This window comes from Delphinapterus leucas, chromosome 17, assembly GCF_059928025.1.
Source record: "Delphinapterus leucas isolate spDelLeu-1000000601 "Yukka" chromosome 17, BTC_Dleu_Yukka2, whole genome shotgun sequence".
NCBI classification, from domain to species: domain Eukaryota; kingdom Metazoa; phylum Chordata; class Mammalia; order Artiodactyla; family Monodontidae; genus Delphinapterus; species Delphinapterus leucas.
The window spans coordinates 19,290,557-19,312,962 of record NC_143145.1 but is presented as its reverse complement, the minus strand read 5'-3'; the positions used below and the strand labels follow the sequence as shown (position 1 = coordinate 19,312,962).

Sequence of the window (22,406 nt, the reverse complement as noted above, 5' to 3'; positions counted from 1 at the left end):
TTATATGGCTAGTGCTTGCAACAGCTCTACCTAGATATAAATATTATCTAAACTGAAAATTTTGTCACCCAAGAATTCTGGGTCCAGCCAAGTTGCTCTTCAGCTGTAAAGGACATCTTCATGTGCAAAGCTCCTCAGCAAGTATACAACTTACTTATCCCTCCTGGAAAACTAAAACATTAATCAAAGTGAAGAATGCAAAAAAAGGGAAGTCAAGGCTTAAAAAAAAGTAAGTCATCATTGAAACTATCATCAAAGACAATGTGTAAGTAGTTATTTTATGATTATAGCTTAATGAAAATGTTATAATTTACTCTTATAATAAAAAAATATAATATAAAAATTTCAATAAACAAAACTTAGGATGAGAAAAAAGTATATTTCCAATCTTATTAGGATAAAATAAGAATAAAATAATAAAAAATAAATAATATTCACTCTTTAGCTAAATAACATAAAATAGGCATTTTCATTTAAAGATAATGACATTTTCATTTAAAGATAATAAAAATGAGTTATTTACCCTCTAAGTCACTTGAGGAAAAAGCTGAGGTTAAAAACAAACAAAAAAAAAGAAAAACAAGAAAGAGAAGAATAAAGCAAGATATCACAAATATTATAAAACATAAAACAAGATAAGAGAGATAGGAAAAATCTTGTCAGTTATGATAATAAACATAAATGTAGGAGTCTCACCTATCAAAATACAGAGTCTATGTATGTGTCAATGAGAATAATTAACAATAATACCACTATGGTGTGCTGTTTGAAATACAGAAGTATACACACCTGAAGAAAAACAACACAGGAAGTTTAAAAATCAATGAATTATCACGGATACATCAGAAAAACAAGAAGAAAAATAAAGTGGGAGTTGAAATATTTGGATTAGACAAAGCAGAATCCAAGAGAATATTATTTAAGGGTACAGTAGGAAATATTTTATATAGAATATATAAAAATTTATAATTTATTGTGAAAAATGTCATGTACTCTACACTTTTAATATGCTGAAAATGTCATAAATACACAAAGAATACAAATAAATGAATTTCATAAAAAATATCAACATAATTCTTTGTCATAAAGTATGTGAAAAATTATTGATCTGAGTTTAATAATATCAGTATAAAATTAATTATCATGTTAATAATGTTAATTAAATACATGTACATATGTACAACATTATAACCATGGAAAATGAGCTTTCTCAAATTCTATGAAACATTTACAAAAATTACAGTGACTTCTTTTAAACTTTGGAGAAATAAATGATCCACAAGCAAAATAAACTCTTCCAATACAAGTGAAAACAGGAGAGCTTTCTAATTCATTATTATAAACTAACATCAAATCCTAACAAAGATTAAAAAGAAAAAACTATAAATTCATTTTACTTATGAATACGAACACACAAATCATAAAAAAAACTAACAAGTCAACTTAGCAGTTTACACCATAACAACCAACTCAGCCTTTTCTGAAAACACAAGGACGATTTCATATTAAAAAAATCAATTCATATAATATATAATATAAATAATTCAGTAAAAACCCTACACAATAAAATGTCAACAATTTATTCAGTAAAACTCAATAAACATTATTGGCTTTAAACGTTTTCTTCAAAACAATAGTTAACAGGACCCTTAAGGTAAAATGCTAGAGGAATTGCCATGAAAGTCAGGAAGGAAACAAGGACATCTGCTACTATCCCAACAATTAACATTATTTTGGAAGTCTGGGGCAATGCAGAAAAATAAATAAATAAATAAAGAGAAATGAGAAATAAAATGTCCAAAAAAATCAGATACAAATTATTAATATTTGTAACTAGTATAATTGTCTAAAACTGCAAGATAATTAAATGTATGAAAGCAATTAGAACTAATGATAAATTTCAGTAAAATAATCATATGTTAAATATATAACAAATAATGTTTTAGACAATATTGTCAAAACAGTGGCCACAACAAAATACTTTGAACAAACTTAACAAGCCCAAAGCAGTATTTATATGAAGAAAATGTTAACCTTACAAAAGGGGCTTTAAAAAAATATTGTGTTCTTGGGTGAAGAAAACAACTACAACAACAATAAAAGTAATTAACTTTTTTTTTTGAGTACTTCCCACAAGCCAGACTCTCCTAAACACTTATAAGTATTACCCCATTTAATCCTCATAAAAATCCCTTGAGGCAGTTCAATAATTATTTCCATTTTAAAAATGAGTAAACACTTTTTTTCAAGTGCAAAAAAAAAACATTCACCAGAATAGATCATATTTTGAAGCATAAAACTCAAAACTTACTAACTTTGAAAGAATTCAAATTATACAACCAAGTATATTCTGAGACCAAAACAGAATTAAACTACAAATAAATAACAGAAAGCTATCTGGAAGATCCCCAGACATTTCAAAATGAAACAGCATACTTCTAAATAACTCATAGATCAAAGCAGGAGTCACAAGAAAATATTAGAAGATATTTTGGGACTTCCCTGGTGGTCCAGTGGTTAAGACTTTTCCTTCCAATGCAGTGGGTGTGGGTTCAATACCTGGCCAGGCAGCTAAGATCCCACATGCCTTGGGGCAAAAAACCAAAACATAAAACAGAAGTGATATTGTAACAAATTGAATAAAGACTTTAAAAATGATCCACATCAAAAACAAATCTTAAGAAAATAAATTAGAAGATATTTTGAATTGAATGAAAATGAAAACACTATCTATCAAAATGTGCTAAACCAGCGCTTAGAGGAAAGTACATAGCATTAAATGCTTATGTTAAAAAATAAGAAAGTTCTCAAATAAAAAATTTAAGCTTCCACCTTAAGAAACTAGAAATTGTAGAGCAAGTTAAACCCAAAGCAAGTAGACAGAAAGAATAATAAAGAACAGAAATCAGTAAAATTGAAAACAGAAAAAAGAAAAGAGAAAATCAGTAAATCCAAAAGGTAGTTTTATGAAAGCACCAATAAAATTGATACACTTCAAGCCAGAATGATCAATAAATAAAGAGGGAAGAAACAAACTACCTACAACAGAAGTGAAAGAGGAGACATTACTACAGATCCTAGAGAAGTTAAAAAGACAGTAAGGGAATATTATGAGCAACTTTGTTCCCACAAATTCAACAATTTAGATGAAATGGGTAAGTTTCTTGAAAGAAACAAACTACCAAAAGTCTTTGAAGAAGAAATAAATAAGCTAAATATTCCTACCTCTAACTTTAAAAATTGAATTTGTAGTTTAAAATCTTCCCAAAACTCCAAACCCAGATGGCTTCACTGCTGAGTTCTTACTGAACACTTACGGAAGAAATAATAATAATTTTACACAAATTCTTCCAGAAAATAGAGGAGCAGGAAATACTTCCCAACTCATTTTCTGAGGTCAGATTATCCTGATACAAAAACCATAAAAATACTTAAACTAGAAATAAGAAAAATACATATCAATATTTCTCGTGAATATAGTTGTGAAAATACTCAACAAAAACTGGCAAATTGAATCCAGAAAAGTAGAACACTTCATGGCCAGACAAGGCTTATCTCCAAATGCAAGGCTGATTCAACATTTGAAAATCAATCAGTATAACCCACCATGTCAATAGATTAAAGAAGAAAAATTTATGATCATCTCAATAAATACTGAAAGAAAAAAAAAACAGCCAACATAGAGAAAGCCCATCAACCTATCTCTCCCACTGACTGCAACTAAAAGTTTTACACAGAATACAAAAAGGAGCTACCTGAAGATTCTGAAAAGTAAACCATTTACATGATATTTTGGATAAATCAAAGCTATAGGGACACAAAAAATGAGAGTCTGAGAGATCGGAGTTTGGTTTTCAGAGGCTGGAAGTGGAAGAAGGGGCTGACTATAAGGGAGCACGAAAGAATTTTTGAGTGTGAAAGAACCATTCTACATCTTGATTGCAGCAATGATTATGTAACTTTGGTCAAAGTGTGTGAAATTATTCACTAAAAAGGGTAACTTTTACTTTGTATCAACGACACCCCAATAAACCTGACTTTTTAAAAATTTAATAAAAGATTTAGTATATGAAATCAAGGTATAGACTTTCTGGAAAGTAGAACAAAAATACTAAGATGAAAAATAGGCTGTAAAGTATTTTTAAAATTGGATCACTGGTCTAGGAGATTTTATGTTCAGCTTAAAAGTTTCCAAAGAAAACAGAGAAGATGAAGGAAATGAAATTATCAGATAATACCCACCCCAAATCCCTAAATTGAATGTATACAAAATGCCCAAATGACACCAAAAGGAACAAGGTAGTTAGATTGATAGAGAAATTAGATGATAGATAGATAGATAGATAGAGCAAGCAAGCACACCATGGTGAAATTTTAGCAACTTGAGGTTAAAAACAAGTTTCTAAAAACTTTCAGAGGGTAAAGATAACATACCACATACAAAAGGCTGGGAATCAAAATGTCACTGAATTTCTCAAGAGCAACACTAAAAGATGGATGACAATAGAGAAATGGCTTCAAAGTGCAGATATAGCATCATATGCCCAGTTTAATTACCAAGAATAAACATGAAGCATAGGGATCTGTGTGGTTGTGATGTAAGAAAGTTAAACTCTCATCTTCCAGAGAAGAAAGTCAGTGGATAATATGAAAATTTGAACAAACAGCAGTATAAGCCGCATATTGGGGTATAGTATTGAAAGCACTTTTTGATGTTTTCAGACTAAGTGCAATTTTACTTCATAAAAATTAACTTTAAAAAGCCATAAGATTTTCAGTTGAAAGATTTGAATTTTTAAAAAATAATTACAATAACTACCTGAATGAAAAACCACAAAGGGAATACCTATGCATGCATTGATATAAGTTTTTAAAATTCTGTATATCAAAAATCACCAAAATTAAATTTAAAGGTAAATGGCAAACTAGAACATTTTTCATAGTAGATAGACAATAGGTATTTGTCAACTTCAATATTGAAATTTCCTGTGCATTTTGGGCAAAGTTCTTGATCTGTGTAGTATTGAAGGGATAACAGGGGATAAAGGGGGCAATTTCTTAACAGAACTAAAAGAATCCCACCTTTTTTAGCTGCAAAACTGAGATAATCAAAACAAAGTCCAATTTTTCCATCAGAGCCTTAGCAGTATCCAGGAGATAAGGAAAGTGCTGGATGCTGATAAGTAGAATTGGAAATGGGAAGACCCAGAAGCTTAGGAGCTACAGACCCTCTAAAAACACCTTAGCAACTGAAGGAAATCCTCCTTCCTTTTCCAATAAAGATGTTTTCTCTTTTACTTAAAGGCAGGCCTCATCTTTTACCTGAGATTCTGACCTTGCCCAGGGTGTCCAGTTCTCCTCCTGCCCTAACCCTCCATTCCTCAGAAGAAGTCAAATGCAGAAGAAGGAGTTATAGATTTACAATTAGTAAAATAATTGCCAAGCTTTGGGAAAAATATGGGACCATATTTATGAGAATAAATATTGATGGTGTTCAATTAAGGAGGAAGAAAATATCATTTTAGATCAGGCTGAATTTATGGTTATGGTTGAACTTATCAGAGATTCTGAATTTAATGCTCTCACTTAGGTATCTGGGGGTGAGCAATGAACACCTAGACTCAAGGCTGGGCTGTACTAGACAAGGTGAAATTTCTTGGTACAAGAAAAAGGAAGAAATTCTAAGACAGAGAAAACAGGAGCGCAGGAATGCACTTATTATATGTTACCACTCACCAACCTCTAACCAAGGAGTCACACCTCTGTCACTAAGAAGCTAAATCATTAATTCAGGGAGTCATGATGGGCATTTTTTTTTTTTTTTTTTTTTTTGCGGTACGTGGACCTCTCACTGTTGTGGCCTCTCCCGTTGGGGAGCACAGGCTCTGCACGCGCAGGCTCAGCGGCCATGGCTCACGGGCCCAGCCGCTCCGCGGCATGTGGGATCTTCCCGGACCGGGGCACGAACCCGTGTCCCCTTCATCGGCAGGCGGACTCTCAAACACTGTGCCACCAGGGAAGCCCGGGCTTTTTTTTTTTAATGAAAGAGACTAATCAGCAAATATCTGAACATAAGGCATGTAGTAAAGACACTTATTTTATGAAATTTCATTCCAACTATACAGTGTGTATATATATTTATATACACGTGCATTTATTATATGAACATGCAAATATGTGTATATTTATATACATATGTATATGTATACATACATTTATATGTATATGTGTATATATATGAACATGCATTTATGCATATTTGTTATGATTTGTTTATGTTTAAAATTTCAGTATTTCTTACTGAGTGTCATGGTCAAAAATATTCGAGACCAATGTTCTAGCTGGTTAGAGATGACCTGGTACACACAGCCTAGCAGCAGCAATAAGGGATTCTTCTGAAAGCTCAGCTTCACACTGGAGAGTCCTAAAAGACAGTGGAGAAGGAAAGAAGTTTCAGTAGAGACATCTTGTTGTCCCTTTAACCTGGGGGAAAGATTACTTGAAGGAAGGAACTTTAGCAATTCATAATTAGTGACATGAGGAGGACAAAGTGGCCAGGACTGGGTAACAACAAAAAAAGTGAGTCCCAGTGTTGGCTGGAATGAGTGATCCCAATCAACAAAAAGGAAAGAGGTCTGCTAGTGAGGGAAGAAAGGCAGAGTACATGGGAAGGGAAGAATATGAATGACCCTTCCGCACATGACCAGCAAATTCAGCGGTAAAAGCTAGTGAGAGAACCAGGCAGGTAGAACCACTAAAAGCACTGAAGGTTTGGGTCACTCTCTAACAAATCACCCCAACCACTCAAGGTACTGGCTTTCTGGAAATTGCCCAACATTTATCTCACTATTATACACTGCTAGCAGAAAAGCAAATGGATCCACTCCCGGAAAGAAAATTGGAAACTTGTATGCAAAATCATAAATTATGCAAACCATTGCTTTGATAATTCTACTTCTACCAACCTCAAAGAAAAACAATCAAAGCTATTCACAGGATACGATAAGAAAAAAAGAAAACCAGCCCTGATTACAGATAACTGTTGATACCAACTAGGTTGTGAGTTTCCTCTGCTGTGAATTTCACGGAAGATCAGCATCTGACCAGGACTCTCCATGACAAGACCACTTTATAATCATGTGTGATGGAAATAAAAATAAAGACACTGTGCAACCCCCAAAATAACCGAGCTTCCCCCTGACGCAGGTAACATGAGTAGCCATCATTTATTCCTCAAAAACAATTCTATTTGTGCCTTGTTCATCCCTCCTCTGCCATAAAGGTTATTAAGATACCAATGATGGAATTACCTTCGCTTCCTTTTGGCACCCAATCCAAATATATCCCTGTTCATGCAATTTCTTGCTGATAGCTAGAGAAATGATGGTAGATAGATAGGTGACAGATAGGTACATACATAGATACATAGATAGATTTTTTAAAAACCCAATGTTTTAAGAACCTAATTTCTTTGAATTGTCCTCAAAATCATCTAATGCAAGCCCAATTCTTATAATAAGCCTCCCCTAATTTCTTTCTGAGATGCCCCATGGTTCCCTATACAGTGTGTTACATGCTAGTACCATTCAAGATGCAGAAAAGAGAAGTTAATTCATTGAAATGGATGCCTTGGGGTGTTAAGGCTTAATTCTCTCACAGAACCCTGTTGAAAACGGCTGCAGGGCTTTCCATGTATCAGCTTATTTAGCCTAACAACAATCCTAGAAAAGAAGAACAACTATTATCATTCCTGTCTTACAGACAGAGAAAGAAACTGAGGCACAGACTGGCCAGGTAGACTAAGATCTAAGGATCTGAACCCAGGTAGAGATGCTTCATCACAGAAGTTATCTGGCTTCCACCAAAATGCTATTACAAGTTACTTAGTTATCTAGGGTCAAAACCTGGTATCATACTTATATGGTCACTAGCCTGACCTTCCACAGCCAGCCAGAGCTCCACTGAAGGCCAATCATCTCTTACCTCCAAACTCCTCTTTCCCTTCCCATTGCCACTCCACTAGTTCAAGTCCTCAATATCATCCTTGAACTACTGCAAAAATGTCTTAACTGCAGTACTTACCTCTGGTCACCTCCTCCTATAATCAAACATAAACTCTCAAAGAACAATGTTCCTAAATATTGGGCTGGCAAAAAGTTCATTCGGGTTTCTCCATAACATCTTACAAAAAAAACCAAACAAAATTTTTGGCCAACCCATATATCCCTGTTCATACAATTTCCTGCTGATAAGTAGAGAAATGATCGATCGATAGATAGATAGATATTTTTAAAAACTAAACTCTAGAATTTGTCATTTATATTCTTCTAAGAGTTGGCAACTGTGGTCCACTTTTCCAAACTTATTTTCCATGACCTCCCTCTGTTTCAGATAAATTAAACCACTCTTCATTTCCTGAACAAGTCCTGAATTTTCCCATCCTTATGCCTTTGCTCCACTGTTTCTGTTCAGCCTACATATCCAGGTTTCAAAATCTTATCCATGCTTTATCCAACTTAATGTCATACAGTCTTCAAGGCAACATAGGTTAGTAAAAAGACAAACAATGAACATGGAATTATAGATTTTCCAAACACTTTTTCTTTGGCCTCCATTACACCCATGTTCTCACAGCAAAGAAATGAATTTCATCATCCTTTATGCTCCTATGTTACTTTGCCTATGTTTATTTACAGGAATTACCACCTTCTGCCTTATGCCTTAGCTATTTTTTTCTACTTCATTTTTCTACTAGATTATAAAGTTCTTGAAAAGGCAAAACATTCATCTTTGATTCATGCCTTGAAGTATAAAATAAATGATCAATTCATGAATTGGATATTATGAACATTAACATTGTCAAATGCAACACTGTTCTGTGGTCCTGCCTCTCCTAAAAGTCTATGTTTTCTTGCTTGGATTTCAGAGATTCGGTAGGAGTCTGCCTAAGTTTTTTAATACTCTGAGATAGCATTTGGGAATAGGGACTCACCCAAAAAAGAAACTAAATTTTTTTCCTTTCTCCAGGAGCAATCATTTGAAGCTATTCAGAGCTTTGCCTGTATTCAAGTGATACTACTTCCCTTCTCCTTCTTCACTTGGACACCAGGTTTTATGAGTTGGGTCCACCATCACCCGATATACAGCACTCCTGAGGCTTAGCTAACACGATGTCCTGCCCATATGTATGTGCCTTTGTTTCTGACACCAATTCCTGGTCTAAAGGACTCTAGTCCATGAAGCAGAACTTGTTTCATTCTACCCAGCTATTACAAGCCATAGAGAAGTCACACAGAGAGAACTCCTGGTGGCCGCTTTATTCAGCTGGGCACAGGGAAGGACAGGGCTAGTGCCAGGGGGTTGAGAAGGTGGTATGTAAATTGGTAGACTTGATAGACTCCATTCCAGTTCAAAAAACTTTTAGAATAATTATTTAATTCTCCAAGAAGCTCACTTCCCTAGAAGGAGTTCATTTAGCAGTGGGAGAAAATAACTCATTTCTCAAATTTCTAGGTAAGTTATAGTTTGAATTTATTACTTAAGCTCCTACATTTTGGGGCTTTTTTAAAATAAGAAATGCACTAAAAAATAAATTTTAAAAATGTGGGCAATAGGAAGATGTTTCCAAAGAGGATAACATTAAATACTAAGTATATAATGTTCCCATCAGTGTTCCTTCTCTGCCCCTCATTGTTTCTAGAAAAGCAAGAAGTCAAGAGCTTTGTCAGAAAAGCAAGAGGGTTTGGTTGAAATTAGCCATATAACTGGACACCACGTAGGGCTGACCTGCCTAACATATAATCGGAATTACCTTGTGTTCTACCAGCTCTCTGGGGTCCCAGAAAAGGGACCTATGAAGGAAATTCAGAAAAGAGCAACAAAATTAAGGAGTTGAGAGGCTGATTTATGAGGCACATTATGAGACCTAAGTATCATGTGGCTTGGCTGAACGATGGCTGAAAGGAGACACGGTGAATGTCCGTGAGCTTACAGAGATATGTGATCACCGAGGAAAGGGGAGAGATGGAGTTGTCCTGGGGTTGATAACACCATAGTCACTGCTTTTTATTGGTTTCATTTTTAATATGGGATTCTGTGCTTTCTATTTCTCTTTCCTGCTACAGAAGCCACTGCCAATATATTTTAAATCTTTCATAATAGTGAAAAAGATAAAACAACAACAATGGAAACCCTTGTAAAAGTTTACCTTTATAAAATGTAGGAAGTTCTCTAAATGTATTCTCTAAAGGTAGGAGCATTGACTGATAAGTCATAAGAATATAAATCCATTAACAGTCCATCTGAGATAGAGAGGGAGAAATGAGTCTCTGGTACCACATCTAGGGTAAAGGAAAGGGTAGAGAGAAAGAAGGGAAAGGGGGGGAAAAGTGAATCCACCACAGTACTTGCACCTTCTAACCCAGTGGAGTCACCATCTTCGTTGGTCGCCAAGACCAGTAACTCATGAAAAGTCTCTATTACGGGGGCCCCAACTTCCCCAGAGACCTCAACTGACACATGGTTTATTTCACACAGGAGATCACCAGCCTGTGTGCTATCCTTTAGACTCTGAGTGTGCAGAAAGACTAAGAGAAGGTGCATGTCAGGGGCAGATGGGTGATGACTGATAGGACCAACTTAGCCTCTACTGCCGCAGAGGAACAAACAGCCTCCAGTTCTTTCTTACCTCATTGTATGCAAAGCGGTGACAAATGACAAAACTTCAAGTGAGGTTTGCAGTATCTCAAAAGGTCTAAAAACAACTGATCCATCCTTGAAATAGGTGTTGGGGGTATTATGGAGAATATGGCCTGCTCCCTGCCCTCAAGGGCTCCCAGGCAGGAGAGGGAGGCAGACACAGAAATAAGCTCATCATTATTCTTCAGTGAATTAAGAGATAAAAGAGAAAAGCAAGGAATGCTGGGCCTTCAGAGAGAATGAAATCTATCCCAGCGGAGAGGATTCAAGAGACCGTGTCCTGGAGGTGGCAAAGCAGGACCTGACATGATTGTCATCAGATGTCTTCATTTTCAATTTCCAATTGTTTTAATGTGGAGGTCCTTATCCTTTATAGCAGATGACAGAGTGGACATTCCTTCTGGGGTGACAAGGTCATAATGTAAGAGGTTTGGAGAACTTAAGGATGACACTTCCCTTAAACATTAGAAGCTGGTCCGTGGTGGGACAGACTGAGAAGCTGACACACAGAGAAGCAATAAAGATAGATAGAGGGATGGAGTCTTCATGGCTCCGAGGCCCTGATCTCAGTTGCCTCTGAGTCCTAGTGGAACCATTCCCACACCATTATCATGTGAAATACCACAGCCTCTGTCCGATAAAGTCGTCTTTCTGGAACTAGCTCCAGTTTGGTTTTTATCACTTTCAGCAATCAAGAGACCTGAACGGCAGGACACGTTAGCAGTGACCTGACATCTTCCTTGTCCTAAGGTTACATTTCTCCTCTCATCCTCCCCTTCTCCAAAAAGAGTCAGCCCAGCCTCCATGCTGCAATTTCTCCTTGTTCTGTCAATTCATATGTTGAAAACTTGGCCCATAGTCTTGCCTCTCCAACAGTTGTGCTCCTAGCTGTTTCATATCGAGGTTTCCAAAGGCCAGCTCCCATTTCCAAGTACAATGAAGTGCTGTCTACCAAGAGCTTTCACCAGAAAATCCAACTGAGTGGATTGAGGGTTTGGTCCAAGAATCTATATTTTTCATATACAATGGAATATTACTCTACCTTAAAAAAGAATGAAATACTGCCATTTGCAGCAACATGGATGGACCTAGAGATTATCATATTAAGTAAGTCAGAGAATGACAAATGTCATATGATATCACTTACATATGGAACTTAAAAAATGATATAAATGAACCTATTTACAAAACAGAAATAGATTCACAGACATAGAAAACAAACTTATGGTTACCAAAGAGGATAGCAGGGGGTGGGGAGATGGAGATAAATTAGGAGTTTGGGATGAGCATATACACACTAATATATATATATAATAGGTAAATGATAGGGACCTACTGTGTAGCACAGGAAACTATACTCAATATCTTGTCATAACCTATAATGGAAAATAAGAACCCATATATATAACTGAATCACTTTGCTGTACGCTTGAAACTAACACAACATTGTAAATTAACTATACTTCAACTTTTTTTAACTCATTAAAAAAAGAATCTATATTTTTCAAAAATACACCCTGGTTGATTCTGACATGCAGCCAGGTGGAAGTATCACTAGACCAGATGACCCATGGAGCCCATCAATTTGAAGAGTGTATTGAGTGTCCTCGACATGGCACAAATTAACGTTCAATCTCTCACCAAGATTTACTGCTCCGTCTGCTTTTCCTCAAAGAAAGCAGAATTCATGTAGGCTCGGAATTATGTAACAGCAGTTTTCAGCTGCTCAGAGAACTATACTGAAGGGCTTTGGATGACTGCATGCGGGGAAGCAGGTGTGGCAGGGGCAGACCTGGGCCCTTACATAAGCTGCCTTTGATTTCTTCACACACGCTGGATGACCTAGAGGAAATTTGTTTCCTTTTAAAGCCTAGAGTTCCATCCCAAGCCTGTATAATTTTTCTGAAAAGTGTCTTTCCAACACGACTACCCCCAAAGGAGCTGGACATAGTTATCCCTGAGGCAGAAGCGAAGTTGAAGTACAGGGGAGACATTTTGTTTTAAACCATCAAGCAGTGTCAACTCTGGAGCAGTCAAACTGCTCTCCTCCTCATGAGAGGAGGACATGTGTTTCACGGCAGTCATTTTTGAAAGTAGGTGCCAGGTGGGAGAGGGATTTGATTTGCTGGAGCGTCAGCTCAGTAAAGCAAGTACCTCCCCCAGTCCTTCCTTAATTCGCTGAGGTTTTGACAGGGGCTGAGCTGAAGGGGCCTTATAAATTCTCACAGGCACTTGTATTCTGACATGTGCTGTTTCACAGGAGGCGTGACACCACTGGTGTTTCAAGGTTTTTCAAGGCTTTTCTCTACCAGGAAGAAAGTTTTTATGTACCTCGGGCTCTTGTATTTTTATTTCATTACGTTTTACTTGTATTTCTACCAAACCTGCAGAATCGGCGGGGCTTGGAATGGTTAAAGTCAAAAGGACTTTTTGCCTTTCGGTAAACAGCATCGTCCCCCATCCTCACTTTAAGACTTCTTCTACTTTCTGCTCCCCCGCCCCGTCCCCAGCCACTACTTTCTCCCTTCTCTTTCTCCTTTCCTCCCTCTCTCCCCTCCCCCTCTCTCAACACTCTCAAAGCGTGCCCTAAACGGTGACAAACTTGCATGTGCTTCCTTTATGACTAAACCCCTGGGCCTCTAGCCAACCCCTCACAGATGGTCCCAAACATCGGACACCCCTTTAGGGGCACCCCACGTTTGCAACCCAGCTGGGAACGGCCAGGGTGGAGAAGAAGCGTGACGGGGAGTGGCGGTGTCTTAGTCCTGGGGGAAAGCGAAGCAGCTTCCAGGAGGAAACGGGCGTTTCCTTCCCACGCGCTCGGCGAAACCCTGGGTCCTGGCCCTGGGCCTCCACCCAGCCCCTCCCGGCGCCCTGGGAAAAGCCAGTCGCTACACACAGGCACATGCAGGCCCCGGGGCCGCGCCCTAAGGAGAGCAGCACCCACGGCCAATTGCTATGGCAACTCCGGGGCTCGTTCCATTCCCCACCCCGCCGATCCCCACGCCTCCTGCCTGAGCTGCAGCCAACCGGCTTGTGCGCGTCCCAGGAGCGCGCTATAAAACCTGCGCGGTGGCGCCGGGCAGGGGCGAGCCCGACCAGGAGCAGCGCGCGCAGAGCCCATCTCCGACCTGGAAAGCCCTGTGAAAGCGGCAGGAAAAAGCCTGAACATGCCGAGTGCGCAGAGCCTGCGTCTCGGTCCACCCAATCAGTGCCGCTGCCTGGCTTCCCTGCTGCTCCTCCATCTCCTGGGACAGGTGAGTGGCGCACCCATCAGGAGCCTCTGGTTACTTTGCCTTTCTTGGGCGGCCCCTGCTCGGTCCCGGGGTTGCTCTGCCTTCCAGGGTCCCTGCTAAGAAGTTTCTCCTGATCTCGCCCGCCCCCAGGTCCTTGCGACTCCGCGCTGCCCCTCCTCGTGCCCGGCTCCGTGCCCCAAGAAGCCGCCGACCTGCGCCCCCGGGGTGAGAGCCGTGCTGGACGACTGCTCCTGCTGCCTGGTGTGCGCCCGCCAGCGCGGCGAGAGCTGCTCCGTGATGCTGCCCTGCGAGGAGAGCCGCGGTCTCTTCTGCGACCGCAGAGCGGACCCCAGCGCCCAGACTGGCATCTGCATGGGTAACCCTGCCCCCTCCTCCGCTTGACCTCCTGTCCCTCAGCAAGCGGAGCTGCCCGCTCTTTCCTCTCCCCTTCCCCCCACTCCCGAGAGGGTGATGAGCAAATACTAACAGTGATGCCGTGGGTGATGTTTATGGAGCGCTGTGTGCCGGGGATGGTCTGGGGGCGCGTGGGGCTTTGCGGAGCGCCAGAAGCCAGAAGGGAAACCTGCCCGCGGAGGTGAGAAGCATTTGCCACCCTAGAGAAGAATCTAGATAGACAGGGAGCAGAGCAGACTTAAGGGCCAGTGAAGTCATTTCCTTTGGAAGTTTCCAGGGTACGCTTGGGGGGTGATGGAATCTTGGGCTTACTTACAGGCTCACAGGTTCCCCCAACTGTAGCCAGGCTGGTTTGTTTTCACACCTGTAATTGTCCTATTTGAGCCAAAGCAGCCACTACTCTCCTGGGATGACTATGCAACCCCTGTCTGGGCCGTGAGTAAAATAAAAATGCAGGCAACCAGCCAATCCAGGATGGTGAAACTTAATCAACTGGGGATCAATTTCCCACACGGTGCACCATTTAGTTGGAGACCTGTCCCTGCCTCCCTGGATAAGAGGGCTTGGAATAGGCTTTTAGTTTCTTCTCTAAACGAGTAATGATTTATTGTGCTGGAATGCCAAGGAATCCTAATGCCCTTCCCAATTTGACCAGTTAACCTGTTTGGAGGCTTATGAAGAGCACTTTTTTCTTTTTAATTCTGAGCTTCTGGAGCAGGAGAATCTAAGGAGGTTCTTGCGAAACGACACTATCATTGAGAACAACAGCTGAGGGCCCTGGGGAATGTCACTTCACGGCTCTGCCCATCTTTCCTCATGCGTAAAATGAGTGGTGGGACTGGGTGGTCTTGAGTGTTTCTTCTTGCACTGGGAGGCCTCCATGAGGACATCTCTCTGCTGGTGGTGGATCAGCAACCAGATGGCCTCAACTAGAAAAAGAATGATTTGGGGCTTGGAATATGTGCTGTGGCTCTTATATAGCCTCTTCGATGCATCGTGTTCTTGATTTTCTCTCCCCTTCCCTCTCTGCTCTGCTTCCCCAACATTCTAGCGATAGAAGGAGACAATTGTGTGTTCGATGGAGTCATCTACCAAAGTGGAGAGACCTTCCAGCCTAGTTGCAAATACCAGTGCGCCTGCCAAGATGGGCAGGTTGGTTGTGTGCCCCGCTGTGAAGAGGACCTGCTACTGCCCCAGCCTGACTGCCCAGCTCCGAGAAAAGTTAAAGTGCCTGGGGAGTGCTGTGAAAAGTGGATCTGTGACTCCAATGAGACGGGGACATTAGGGGACCTCCAAACCCTTCCAGGTGAGAAATTCAACATACCTGAAAATGATCACAGCACAGGACTAAGTGCAGGCAGGAAGCATGTATGCTCTTTGGGATCTGCAGTGAGAAACTGGCTTCAGCTTCTTGTCATTCAGTTGTGGAGTCCAGCTTGCCCCCTGAGATCAGGCACATCACGTGTTGGAATCCCAGACAAGTTATTGAAGTACACACAGTCTCTTCTGAAGAAGAATCACATCCAGTGGTTCTGTTGAGCCATAGGAATGATTTTTCTTATTACACGACCGCCATTTATATTTTAGTCTGTCCCACTTGACCCTTGTTAACATTGCAAAGATGTGCTTTGGCAACTTTATGCAAAACACGTAATCGGTAGAGCTTCTATACTTGCGGCAAGTGTCAACTCCATGGGAACACCATTTAAGCCATTTGCAAAGGGCCTGGTGATGGCTCTTTCTTTTCTGGACTCTGTCAACTACCTATGCACTCTTAAGACCAGCTTCCCTAAAGAATGCCATCCCTGGACAGGTGTCACAGAGAAATGCCACCTTTCCAGGTGCTGCAGGAAGGATCAAGTGATACCTCAGGATCTTTGTTTTGCTTTTCCTTTTGTTTTGGCTTATAAAGGAAATGATTTTTTTTTGAAAAGCAAACATTCAAGATCCAGTAGAGGATATTTTAGAAGCCATTAATCAGCCAGATTATTTATACTGGCAGTACACAGAGCTTTACAGTTTTTCTGAAGTCAGAAATTCTCAGCCATGCTTACAGATAGGAAAACTGCCATGTAAGAGAGGAGATGTGCCCTAGGCCATGCGTATTAAATGTTGAGAGAGAACTGTCTGTCATCCAAGCCCCAGTGACTATATCCTACAACCCAAATAACCAATTCTACCTCCCTAAGGCAGAGCATTACCTCCATCACTATTCTGAGTTGGTTGGTTCTACTTACTCATCCAATTACAATTTTTTCATTATCCTTTCTCTGGACAAAATCACACATTGAAAACATTATGGTTTATGGAATGGTTTTTGATGCTATACTGTGCTATATTCTTAAAACTACTAAGCTTCTCAAAGACAGGTCCTCCTAAACTTCTTATGAACAAATCGGACAATCATTCCACAAAGATTTCTTGAAGGCCGACCATGTGCCAGGCATTGTGCTACCTGTTAGGGGTTTATAAATACAGAGATCCAGATGCCAACCATGTGCCAGGCATTGTGCTACCTGTTAGGGGTTTATAAATACAGAGATCCAGGTCTGCCCCCTGAGAACACCTGAGTTGCACAGGTACCGAACTGGATGAGACACTCTTCCTAATGATGGTTGAAAGGACCACTTTGCCATCCCCACATTTTACGCAATAACACTGTCCTTATTTCAACATCCTGTAGCCTACAGGACCGAAGCCACTCTAGGAGTTGCAGTCTCCGACTCAGGTATCAACTGCATTGAGCAGACCACAGAGTGGAGTGCGTGTTCCAAGAGTTGTGGCATGGGTTTTTCCACCCGGGTCACCAACAGGAATCCACATTGCGAGATGGTGAAGCAGACCCGGCTCTGCGTGGTGCGACCCTGTGACCAAGAGCACAAGCAGCCGGCAGATAAGGTATGAGCCTGGGAGGAGCCCCCACCACAGAGGAGGGGGCCTTGCCTCGTTGGGGCCTGTGTTTTATTTTTTGTTGTTGTTTTTGTTTTTCTTATAAGGCAAGGAATAGTGACTTTATTCAGAAAGGCAGCAGACCGAGAAGATGGCAGACTAGTGTCCCCAAAAACCATCTTAATGGGGTCTGGATGCCAGTTTATTTTATAGAACAGAGAGGGGGAGGAGGTGAGGAAATAAAGTAAAAAGACCATTGATTTTGCAAAATATCTCCTGGCTTGGCCAGCATCAGGGAGGGGATATGTTAATTTCTTCTTTCCTGCAGGCATTCACAGGTGGGCAGGGTCAGATTGTCGCCCTGTGAGCTGAACAAAGGCACTTTAGTTTAACATTCAGGCAGCAGCAGGGCAGGGTTCCCTGAGGCAGGCCGTTATGTATGATTATAAAAACAAAAGCAACAAAAAGCAAAGCTTAAAGTAAAAGAAACAGATCCAACATGGAGTCAGATTTTGCTCTTCCCTGTAACAATTCCCCGCTGTCTTGTCCATTCCACACTCCTGTGGAAAAGGGGGCAACGACCATTCTAACTGCTTCTTGCTGTGTCTTGTCAGATGAATCTTTCTGAGAATGTCCACCATTGGTGCCAGTTGTTCCAAATGTTGAGATTTGTCTTCTTTTGTTCCTCTTTGGAAAGTGTTTACTTTACACCTGTAGACTTAAAAAATATTCACAACCTAAAAGTTGAGAGTTATGTTTTATTCGGGAGGGGGGCCTGGGCTTTAGAAAGTCACTGTGAAGCTGACTTCAAGGTCAGCTCTAATGAAGGAGTTTACCTTCTTTTGTTTTCTCTTTAATGTATTGAAATATCCCCAGCAACTCACAGCAGATGAAGAGGGAGGGGCCAGACCTCTACAGTAATGTCCCCGGTTGAGAAAAGTCTGGCAAATCTCATTTCATCCTGGAAAAAACTGGCTACTCAGTGGTCAAACATGATTTATTTTAGAGAGGCCATTTCTGAGCTCAGCTTTCTTCACCCTTTAGGTTCAGTCTGAAGGAAGCAACAGAGTAGGGACCACATCTGCCTTCCTCATCCCTCAGTCCCCCACATCCTACCTGGGATGTACTGTGTGCTTGATAAACAACTGTTGATGAATAAATGAATGGATGTCTGGGAATTATTTTCTGTATTTCAAAAAGCCTAGTACGACTAGTACATTTGCCAGCATAAGGCTATCTGTGCCAAATAAAATAGCACATTTCTTTCCTTTTTTGCTGGAATGATATCAACTCAGTGTGTTAATGCTGAGTACAAGGCATGCAGATCAGAAGCTCTGATTGGTTCCTGATGACATCACAAGCCTTGTTAGCAGAGCCCTAGGTCAGACAAATGCAGTACCCAAATCGAACTAGTATATGGACCCTTGTACAAACCTAAGGCCAAAATAAAACAGTTCCTAACAATGAAAGATTTACATATCTCTCCACTGAGGCAATATCATCTCATGCTTAAGGGTGCAACTCTGGAGCCAGACAGCCTGGCTTTAAATCTTGGCTTCCCACATGAACTAGCTATGGATCTTGGGTGATTTTCTTAACCTTTAAGCCTCAGTTCTTTCCCCCATATAACAGAGACATTAAGAGTACCTACCTCAGAGTTGTCATGAGGATAAATAGAATGAATTTGTTAAGTGCTGGGCATAGTTTACTCTGTTAACATAAATATCATTACCTAATATTAAGCATCATTTCTATTTATTGATAAAATAAGAGTCTCTAGTGGTTGCATTGTTATATGGCTACTTAGCTGTATGACTTTTTGAGGTCCATTCTAACTTTATGCTTCTTCCACCAATTTAGAAAGAGCACCTAGAAACACCTTCTTCTCTGTTTCTGTCCTTCCCTCTCTCTCTCTCTCTTTCTCACACACACACACACACACACACACACACACAGATATTGCAGACCTTGTACCTTTTTGTGGATATTGGCAAAAATATACACTAAACATTAAATATTAAAAAGGAAAAAACAAGAAGCCTTTAAATATTGTCAAGTACACAGTAGCTTGCTTATTAAATAAGCCATTTCCATGTCATGACTTTAAAATTTTGCTTTTTCTATTGTTTCTTTTTCCAAAATTCATATTTTTCTTGTACCTTGCACCAAGTTTGATATTGGGAGATATTATATTTAAGACATTTATTTATACTGTATATATATATATATATATATATATGTGTGTGTGTGTGTGTGTGTGTGTGTATTTCATTAAGGGGCCAGAAATTTGTTTGGAATCTAGGGAAATGCCAGCCAAATAATCATTACTTCCTTATAACCAGAAGGTTCTTAAATGTGAGATGGTGCTTCTTAAAGCGTGATCCCCAGACCAGCAGCATCATCTAAGAACTTGTTAGAAATGGAAATTATGGGGGGTGCACATCAAACCTACTGAATCAGAAACTCTGGTGTAAGGCCCAACAATGTGTGTTTTAACACACCCTCTAGATGATTCTGATGTACTCTTATTAAAGTTTGAGAGCTACCAATTTTAGAGAATTCCAAGTCTCATCACTCCACAAGCTGTGGATTACAACTAGGAAGGTGAAAAGCAGTGGAAAATTGTGACAAATTCGGTGAAGAAATCTAGGTGGGAAATTAACATATCATCAATGTCTTACTGAATTATCAATATTGGGGTTCCTCTTCAACTCTTACCAGTGGAATGTTGAATAAATTCTCCACTTACCATGCCTTCATGGAAACTAACCTTAAATCCCACTGTCTTAGACTTTTCTGAGGTCACAGTGTAATAGAAGGAACGGGCTTTGTGTCAGACAAATTCAGGTTCTAGATGTTTTCTGATCACTTTGGCCTCTGAGACTACGTTTACTCATCTATAAAACTTGGACAGTTGCTCTTTATGTGAATAACTGCTCCTTGTATGAGTGAATGTTCCTAATAAGGTTAAGTAAGTTAATGTCTGAAAAATACTTGAAACATTGGTAGGCTTGCAGTGATGCCATATTTATTCCATTTCTCTTTATAACACCTAAGAATGTATTGGGCAAATAACAACGCCAAAGCCTATTTACGGTGGTTTGAAAAAATAGGTTTCTTTATCATACATATGCTTTCATCTTCATGCTTATGCCACATGGTCAAAAGATGGTTATATACAATTAGGCATGATTTCCACATTCTAGATAGGAAGGCAAATGAATGCAGGAAGCGATTAAGAACTGTACCCATCTGAAGGGCAAGGGATTTCCCAGGATCCCTTGGTTTATGTATCACTGGCCAGAACTTGGCCACAAGGCCCTTGCAAGCTCCCAGATATTCTGGGGAAGGATATACTTGTAGTGGACCACATTACTCAAACAAAATTAACATTCTGTTAGCAAAGAAGAAAGAGCAACAGATTTTGGGTAGGCACCTAGCAAGTTATTCCATATGCCTAGACTGATCCCTTGGAGGAATGATGGCCATTTCATGCATCACTCCTTTTCTTCTTTCTTAGAAAGGGAAAAAGTGTCTCCGCACCACCAAGTCACTCAAAGCCATCCACCTGCAGTTTGAGAACTGCACGAGCCTATACACCTACAAGCCCAGGTTCTGCGGTGTCTGCAGCGATGGCCGATGCTGTACCCCACACAACACCAAAACCATCCAGGTGGAGTTCCAGTGCTCCCCAGGCCAGACCATCAAGAAACCAGTGATGGTCATCGGGACCTGCACCTGTCACAACAACTGTCCTCATAACAATGCGTCTTTCCTCCAAGACTTAAAGCCAAACACCAGCAGAGGAGAAATGTGATGTGTCCCCTAAGAAGCCCACCTACAGAGGCAACCTGTAGCCACCCACTATCAAATGACTATAAGAAAAATTACAAAGAATTATTATCCACATCTGCGTCCCATGTATTTTCTGTGGTCCTATGAGGTCAGTTATGTCTGTTTTTTTTTCATGAAAGATATGATTAACTGTAAACTTGGAATCAAGGTAAGCTCAGGATAGTGCTTAGGGATGACATTCTTTTGCGCTGTTGACTACACATGGAAATTTCTGTAAACTTCAGAAATCAGATATATGTCTTACTGTGTAGACTGTATCACATTACACTCATTTTGTTATACGCTAGTGAAATTTCAAGAAAAGGTCACAGTAATGAATGACACGGTGAAATCTAAGGTCATACTGAGGGTGTCATCATACAAATAGTTCACCACAGATTGAGATTTGACCTAAGGGTTCTCTGTGGAGCGCTCATTTTGAGTAGCTCAACTCTGAACTTCAAATTCCGAGATCCGAGGAAACATAAAGCTCTTCAACTCAAAATCTAGAGATTATTAGTTTTTTGTGTACATAGAAAACAAGCTGTATCTACAGTAATGGAATGCTTATTAATTAAGTGCACTGGTGTCATAAATTGGCTCCATTTCAGACAAGTTGACTCCTTTCCAAAAGAAAGAAGCTAAACAGAAAACTCTCCCTTATACATAGATGACCAGCCTCTACCAGCCCTCAGACATTTGTATGTGTCTGGAGACTGCTGGGGATCACTAGTTTTTTAATTCAGAAGAAGCAGAACATATCAGCAGGGCTCCTCTCACCTTACTGACGAATAAACTGAGGCCCAAAGCACTTGAGTACAACCTTCGATGACTTTCAAGTGTGCTGGTAGTGGAATTTTGAAAAAGAAGAACAAAATCGACAAGACTGCAGTGACAAGATACCACAAACTCTACGGGAGTTTAGAATTATTGTACAGATCCCCAAACTTATCCTTGGGCCTTAGTTATGCAAACTCATGAACAAGATATATGTGTCTACATACATGTACCTAACTTGTCAGGCTATAAGATAGGTTGCAAACTTAAAATGTATACATTCTTCTAATGTCACCTTATGTGTTCAGCTTTTCTCCTTTGAAGTATTTATATAAATATAAATTATACATTTTTAAAATATTCCTTTTACTTTCTCTGTTTGTCAGAATTACTAAATAAACATGATCTTATCAGTGTGTAACTCTGCTATTATTTTTGTGCTTCTGAGTTGTTTATTGAAAATATAAATTAAAATTTACAAATTAAATATTGAAAGCAAAATGGTCATCTTTAGTTGAGCTTACAACTTCTTATCAGAAGGAAAACAAAAGACAGCTC

General features: G+C 39.8%; 1 protein-coding gene across 1 annotated transcript; it reads left to right on the top strand.

Annotated features, from left to right (window-relative positions):
* The first annotated feature begins 13,724 nt into the window (after positions 1–13,724).
* CCN3 (cellular communication network factor 3) lies at positions 13,725–21,235 on the top strand. Its single transcript, XM_022555588.3, has 5 exons — positions 13,725–13,955; positions 14,085–14,310; positions 15,400–15,654; positions 17,032–17,246; positions 20,758–21,235. The coding sequence occupies exons 1-5, from the start codon at positions 13,869–13,871 to the stop codon at positions 21,052–21,054; spliced, it is 1,080 nt and encodes a 359-aa protein (XP_022411296.1). The 5' UTR covers positions 13,725–13,868; the 3' UTR covers positions 21,055–21,235.
* Positions 21,236–22,406: the final 1,171 nt, after the last annotated feature.

What these genes read in the sequence shown, in the direction of transcription:
- CCN3 (XM_022555588.3), top strand. Translation starts at nt 13,869, where the DNA reads ATGCCGAGTGCGCAGAGCCTGCGTCTCGGTCCACCCAATCAGTGCCGC. An exon ending in TCCTCCATCTCCTGGGACAG is followed by an intron (nt 13,956 to 14,084) that starts GTGAGTGGCGCA and finishes GCCCGCCCCCAG; the next exon opens with GTCCTTGCGACTCCGCGCTG. An exon ending in GGACCTCCAAACCCTTCCAG is followed by an intron (nt 15,655 to 17,031) that starts GTGAGAAATTCA and finishes AACATCCTGTAG; the next exon opens with CCTACAGGACCGAAGCCACT.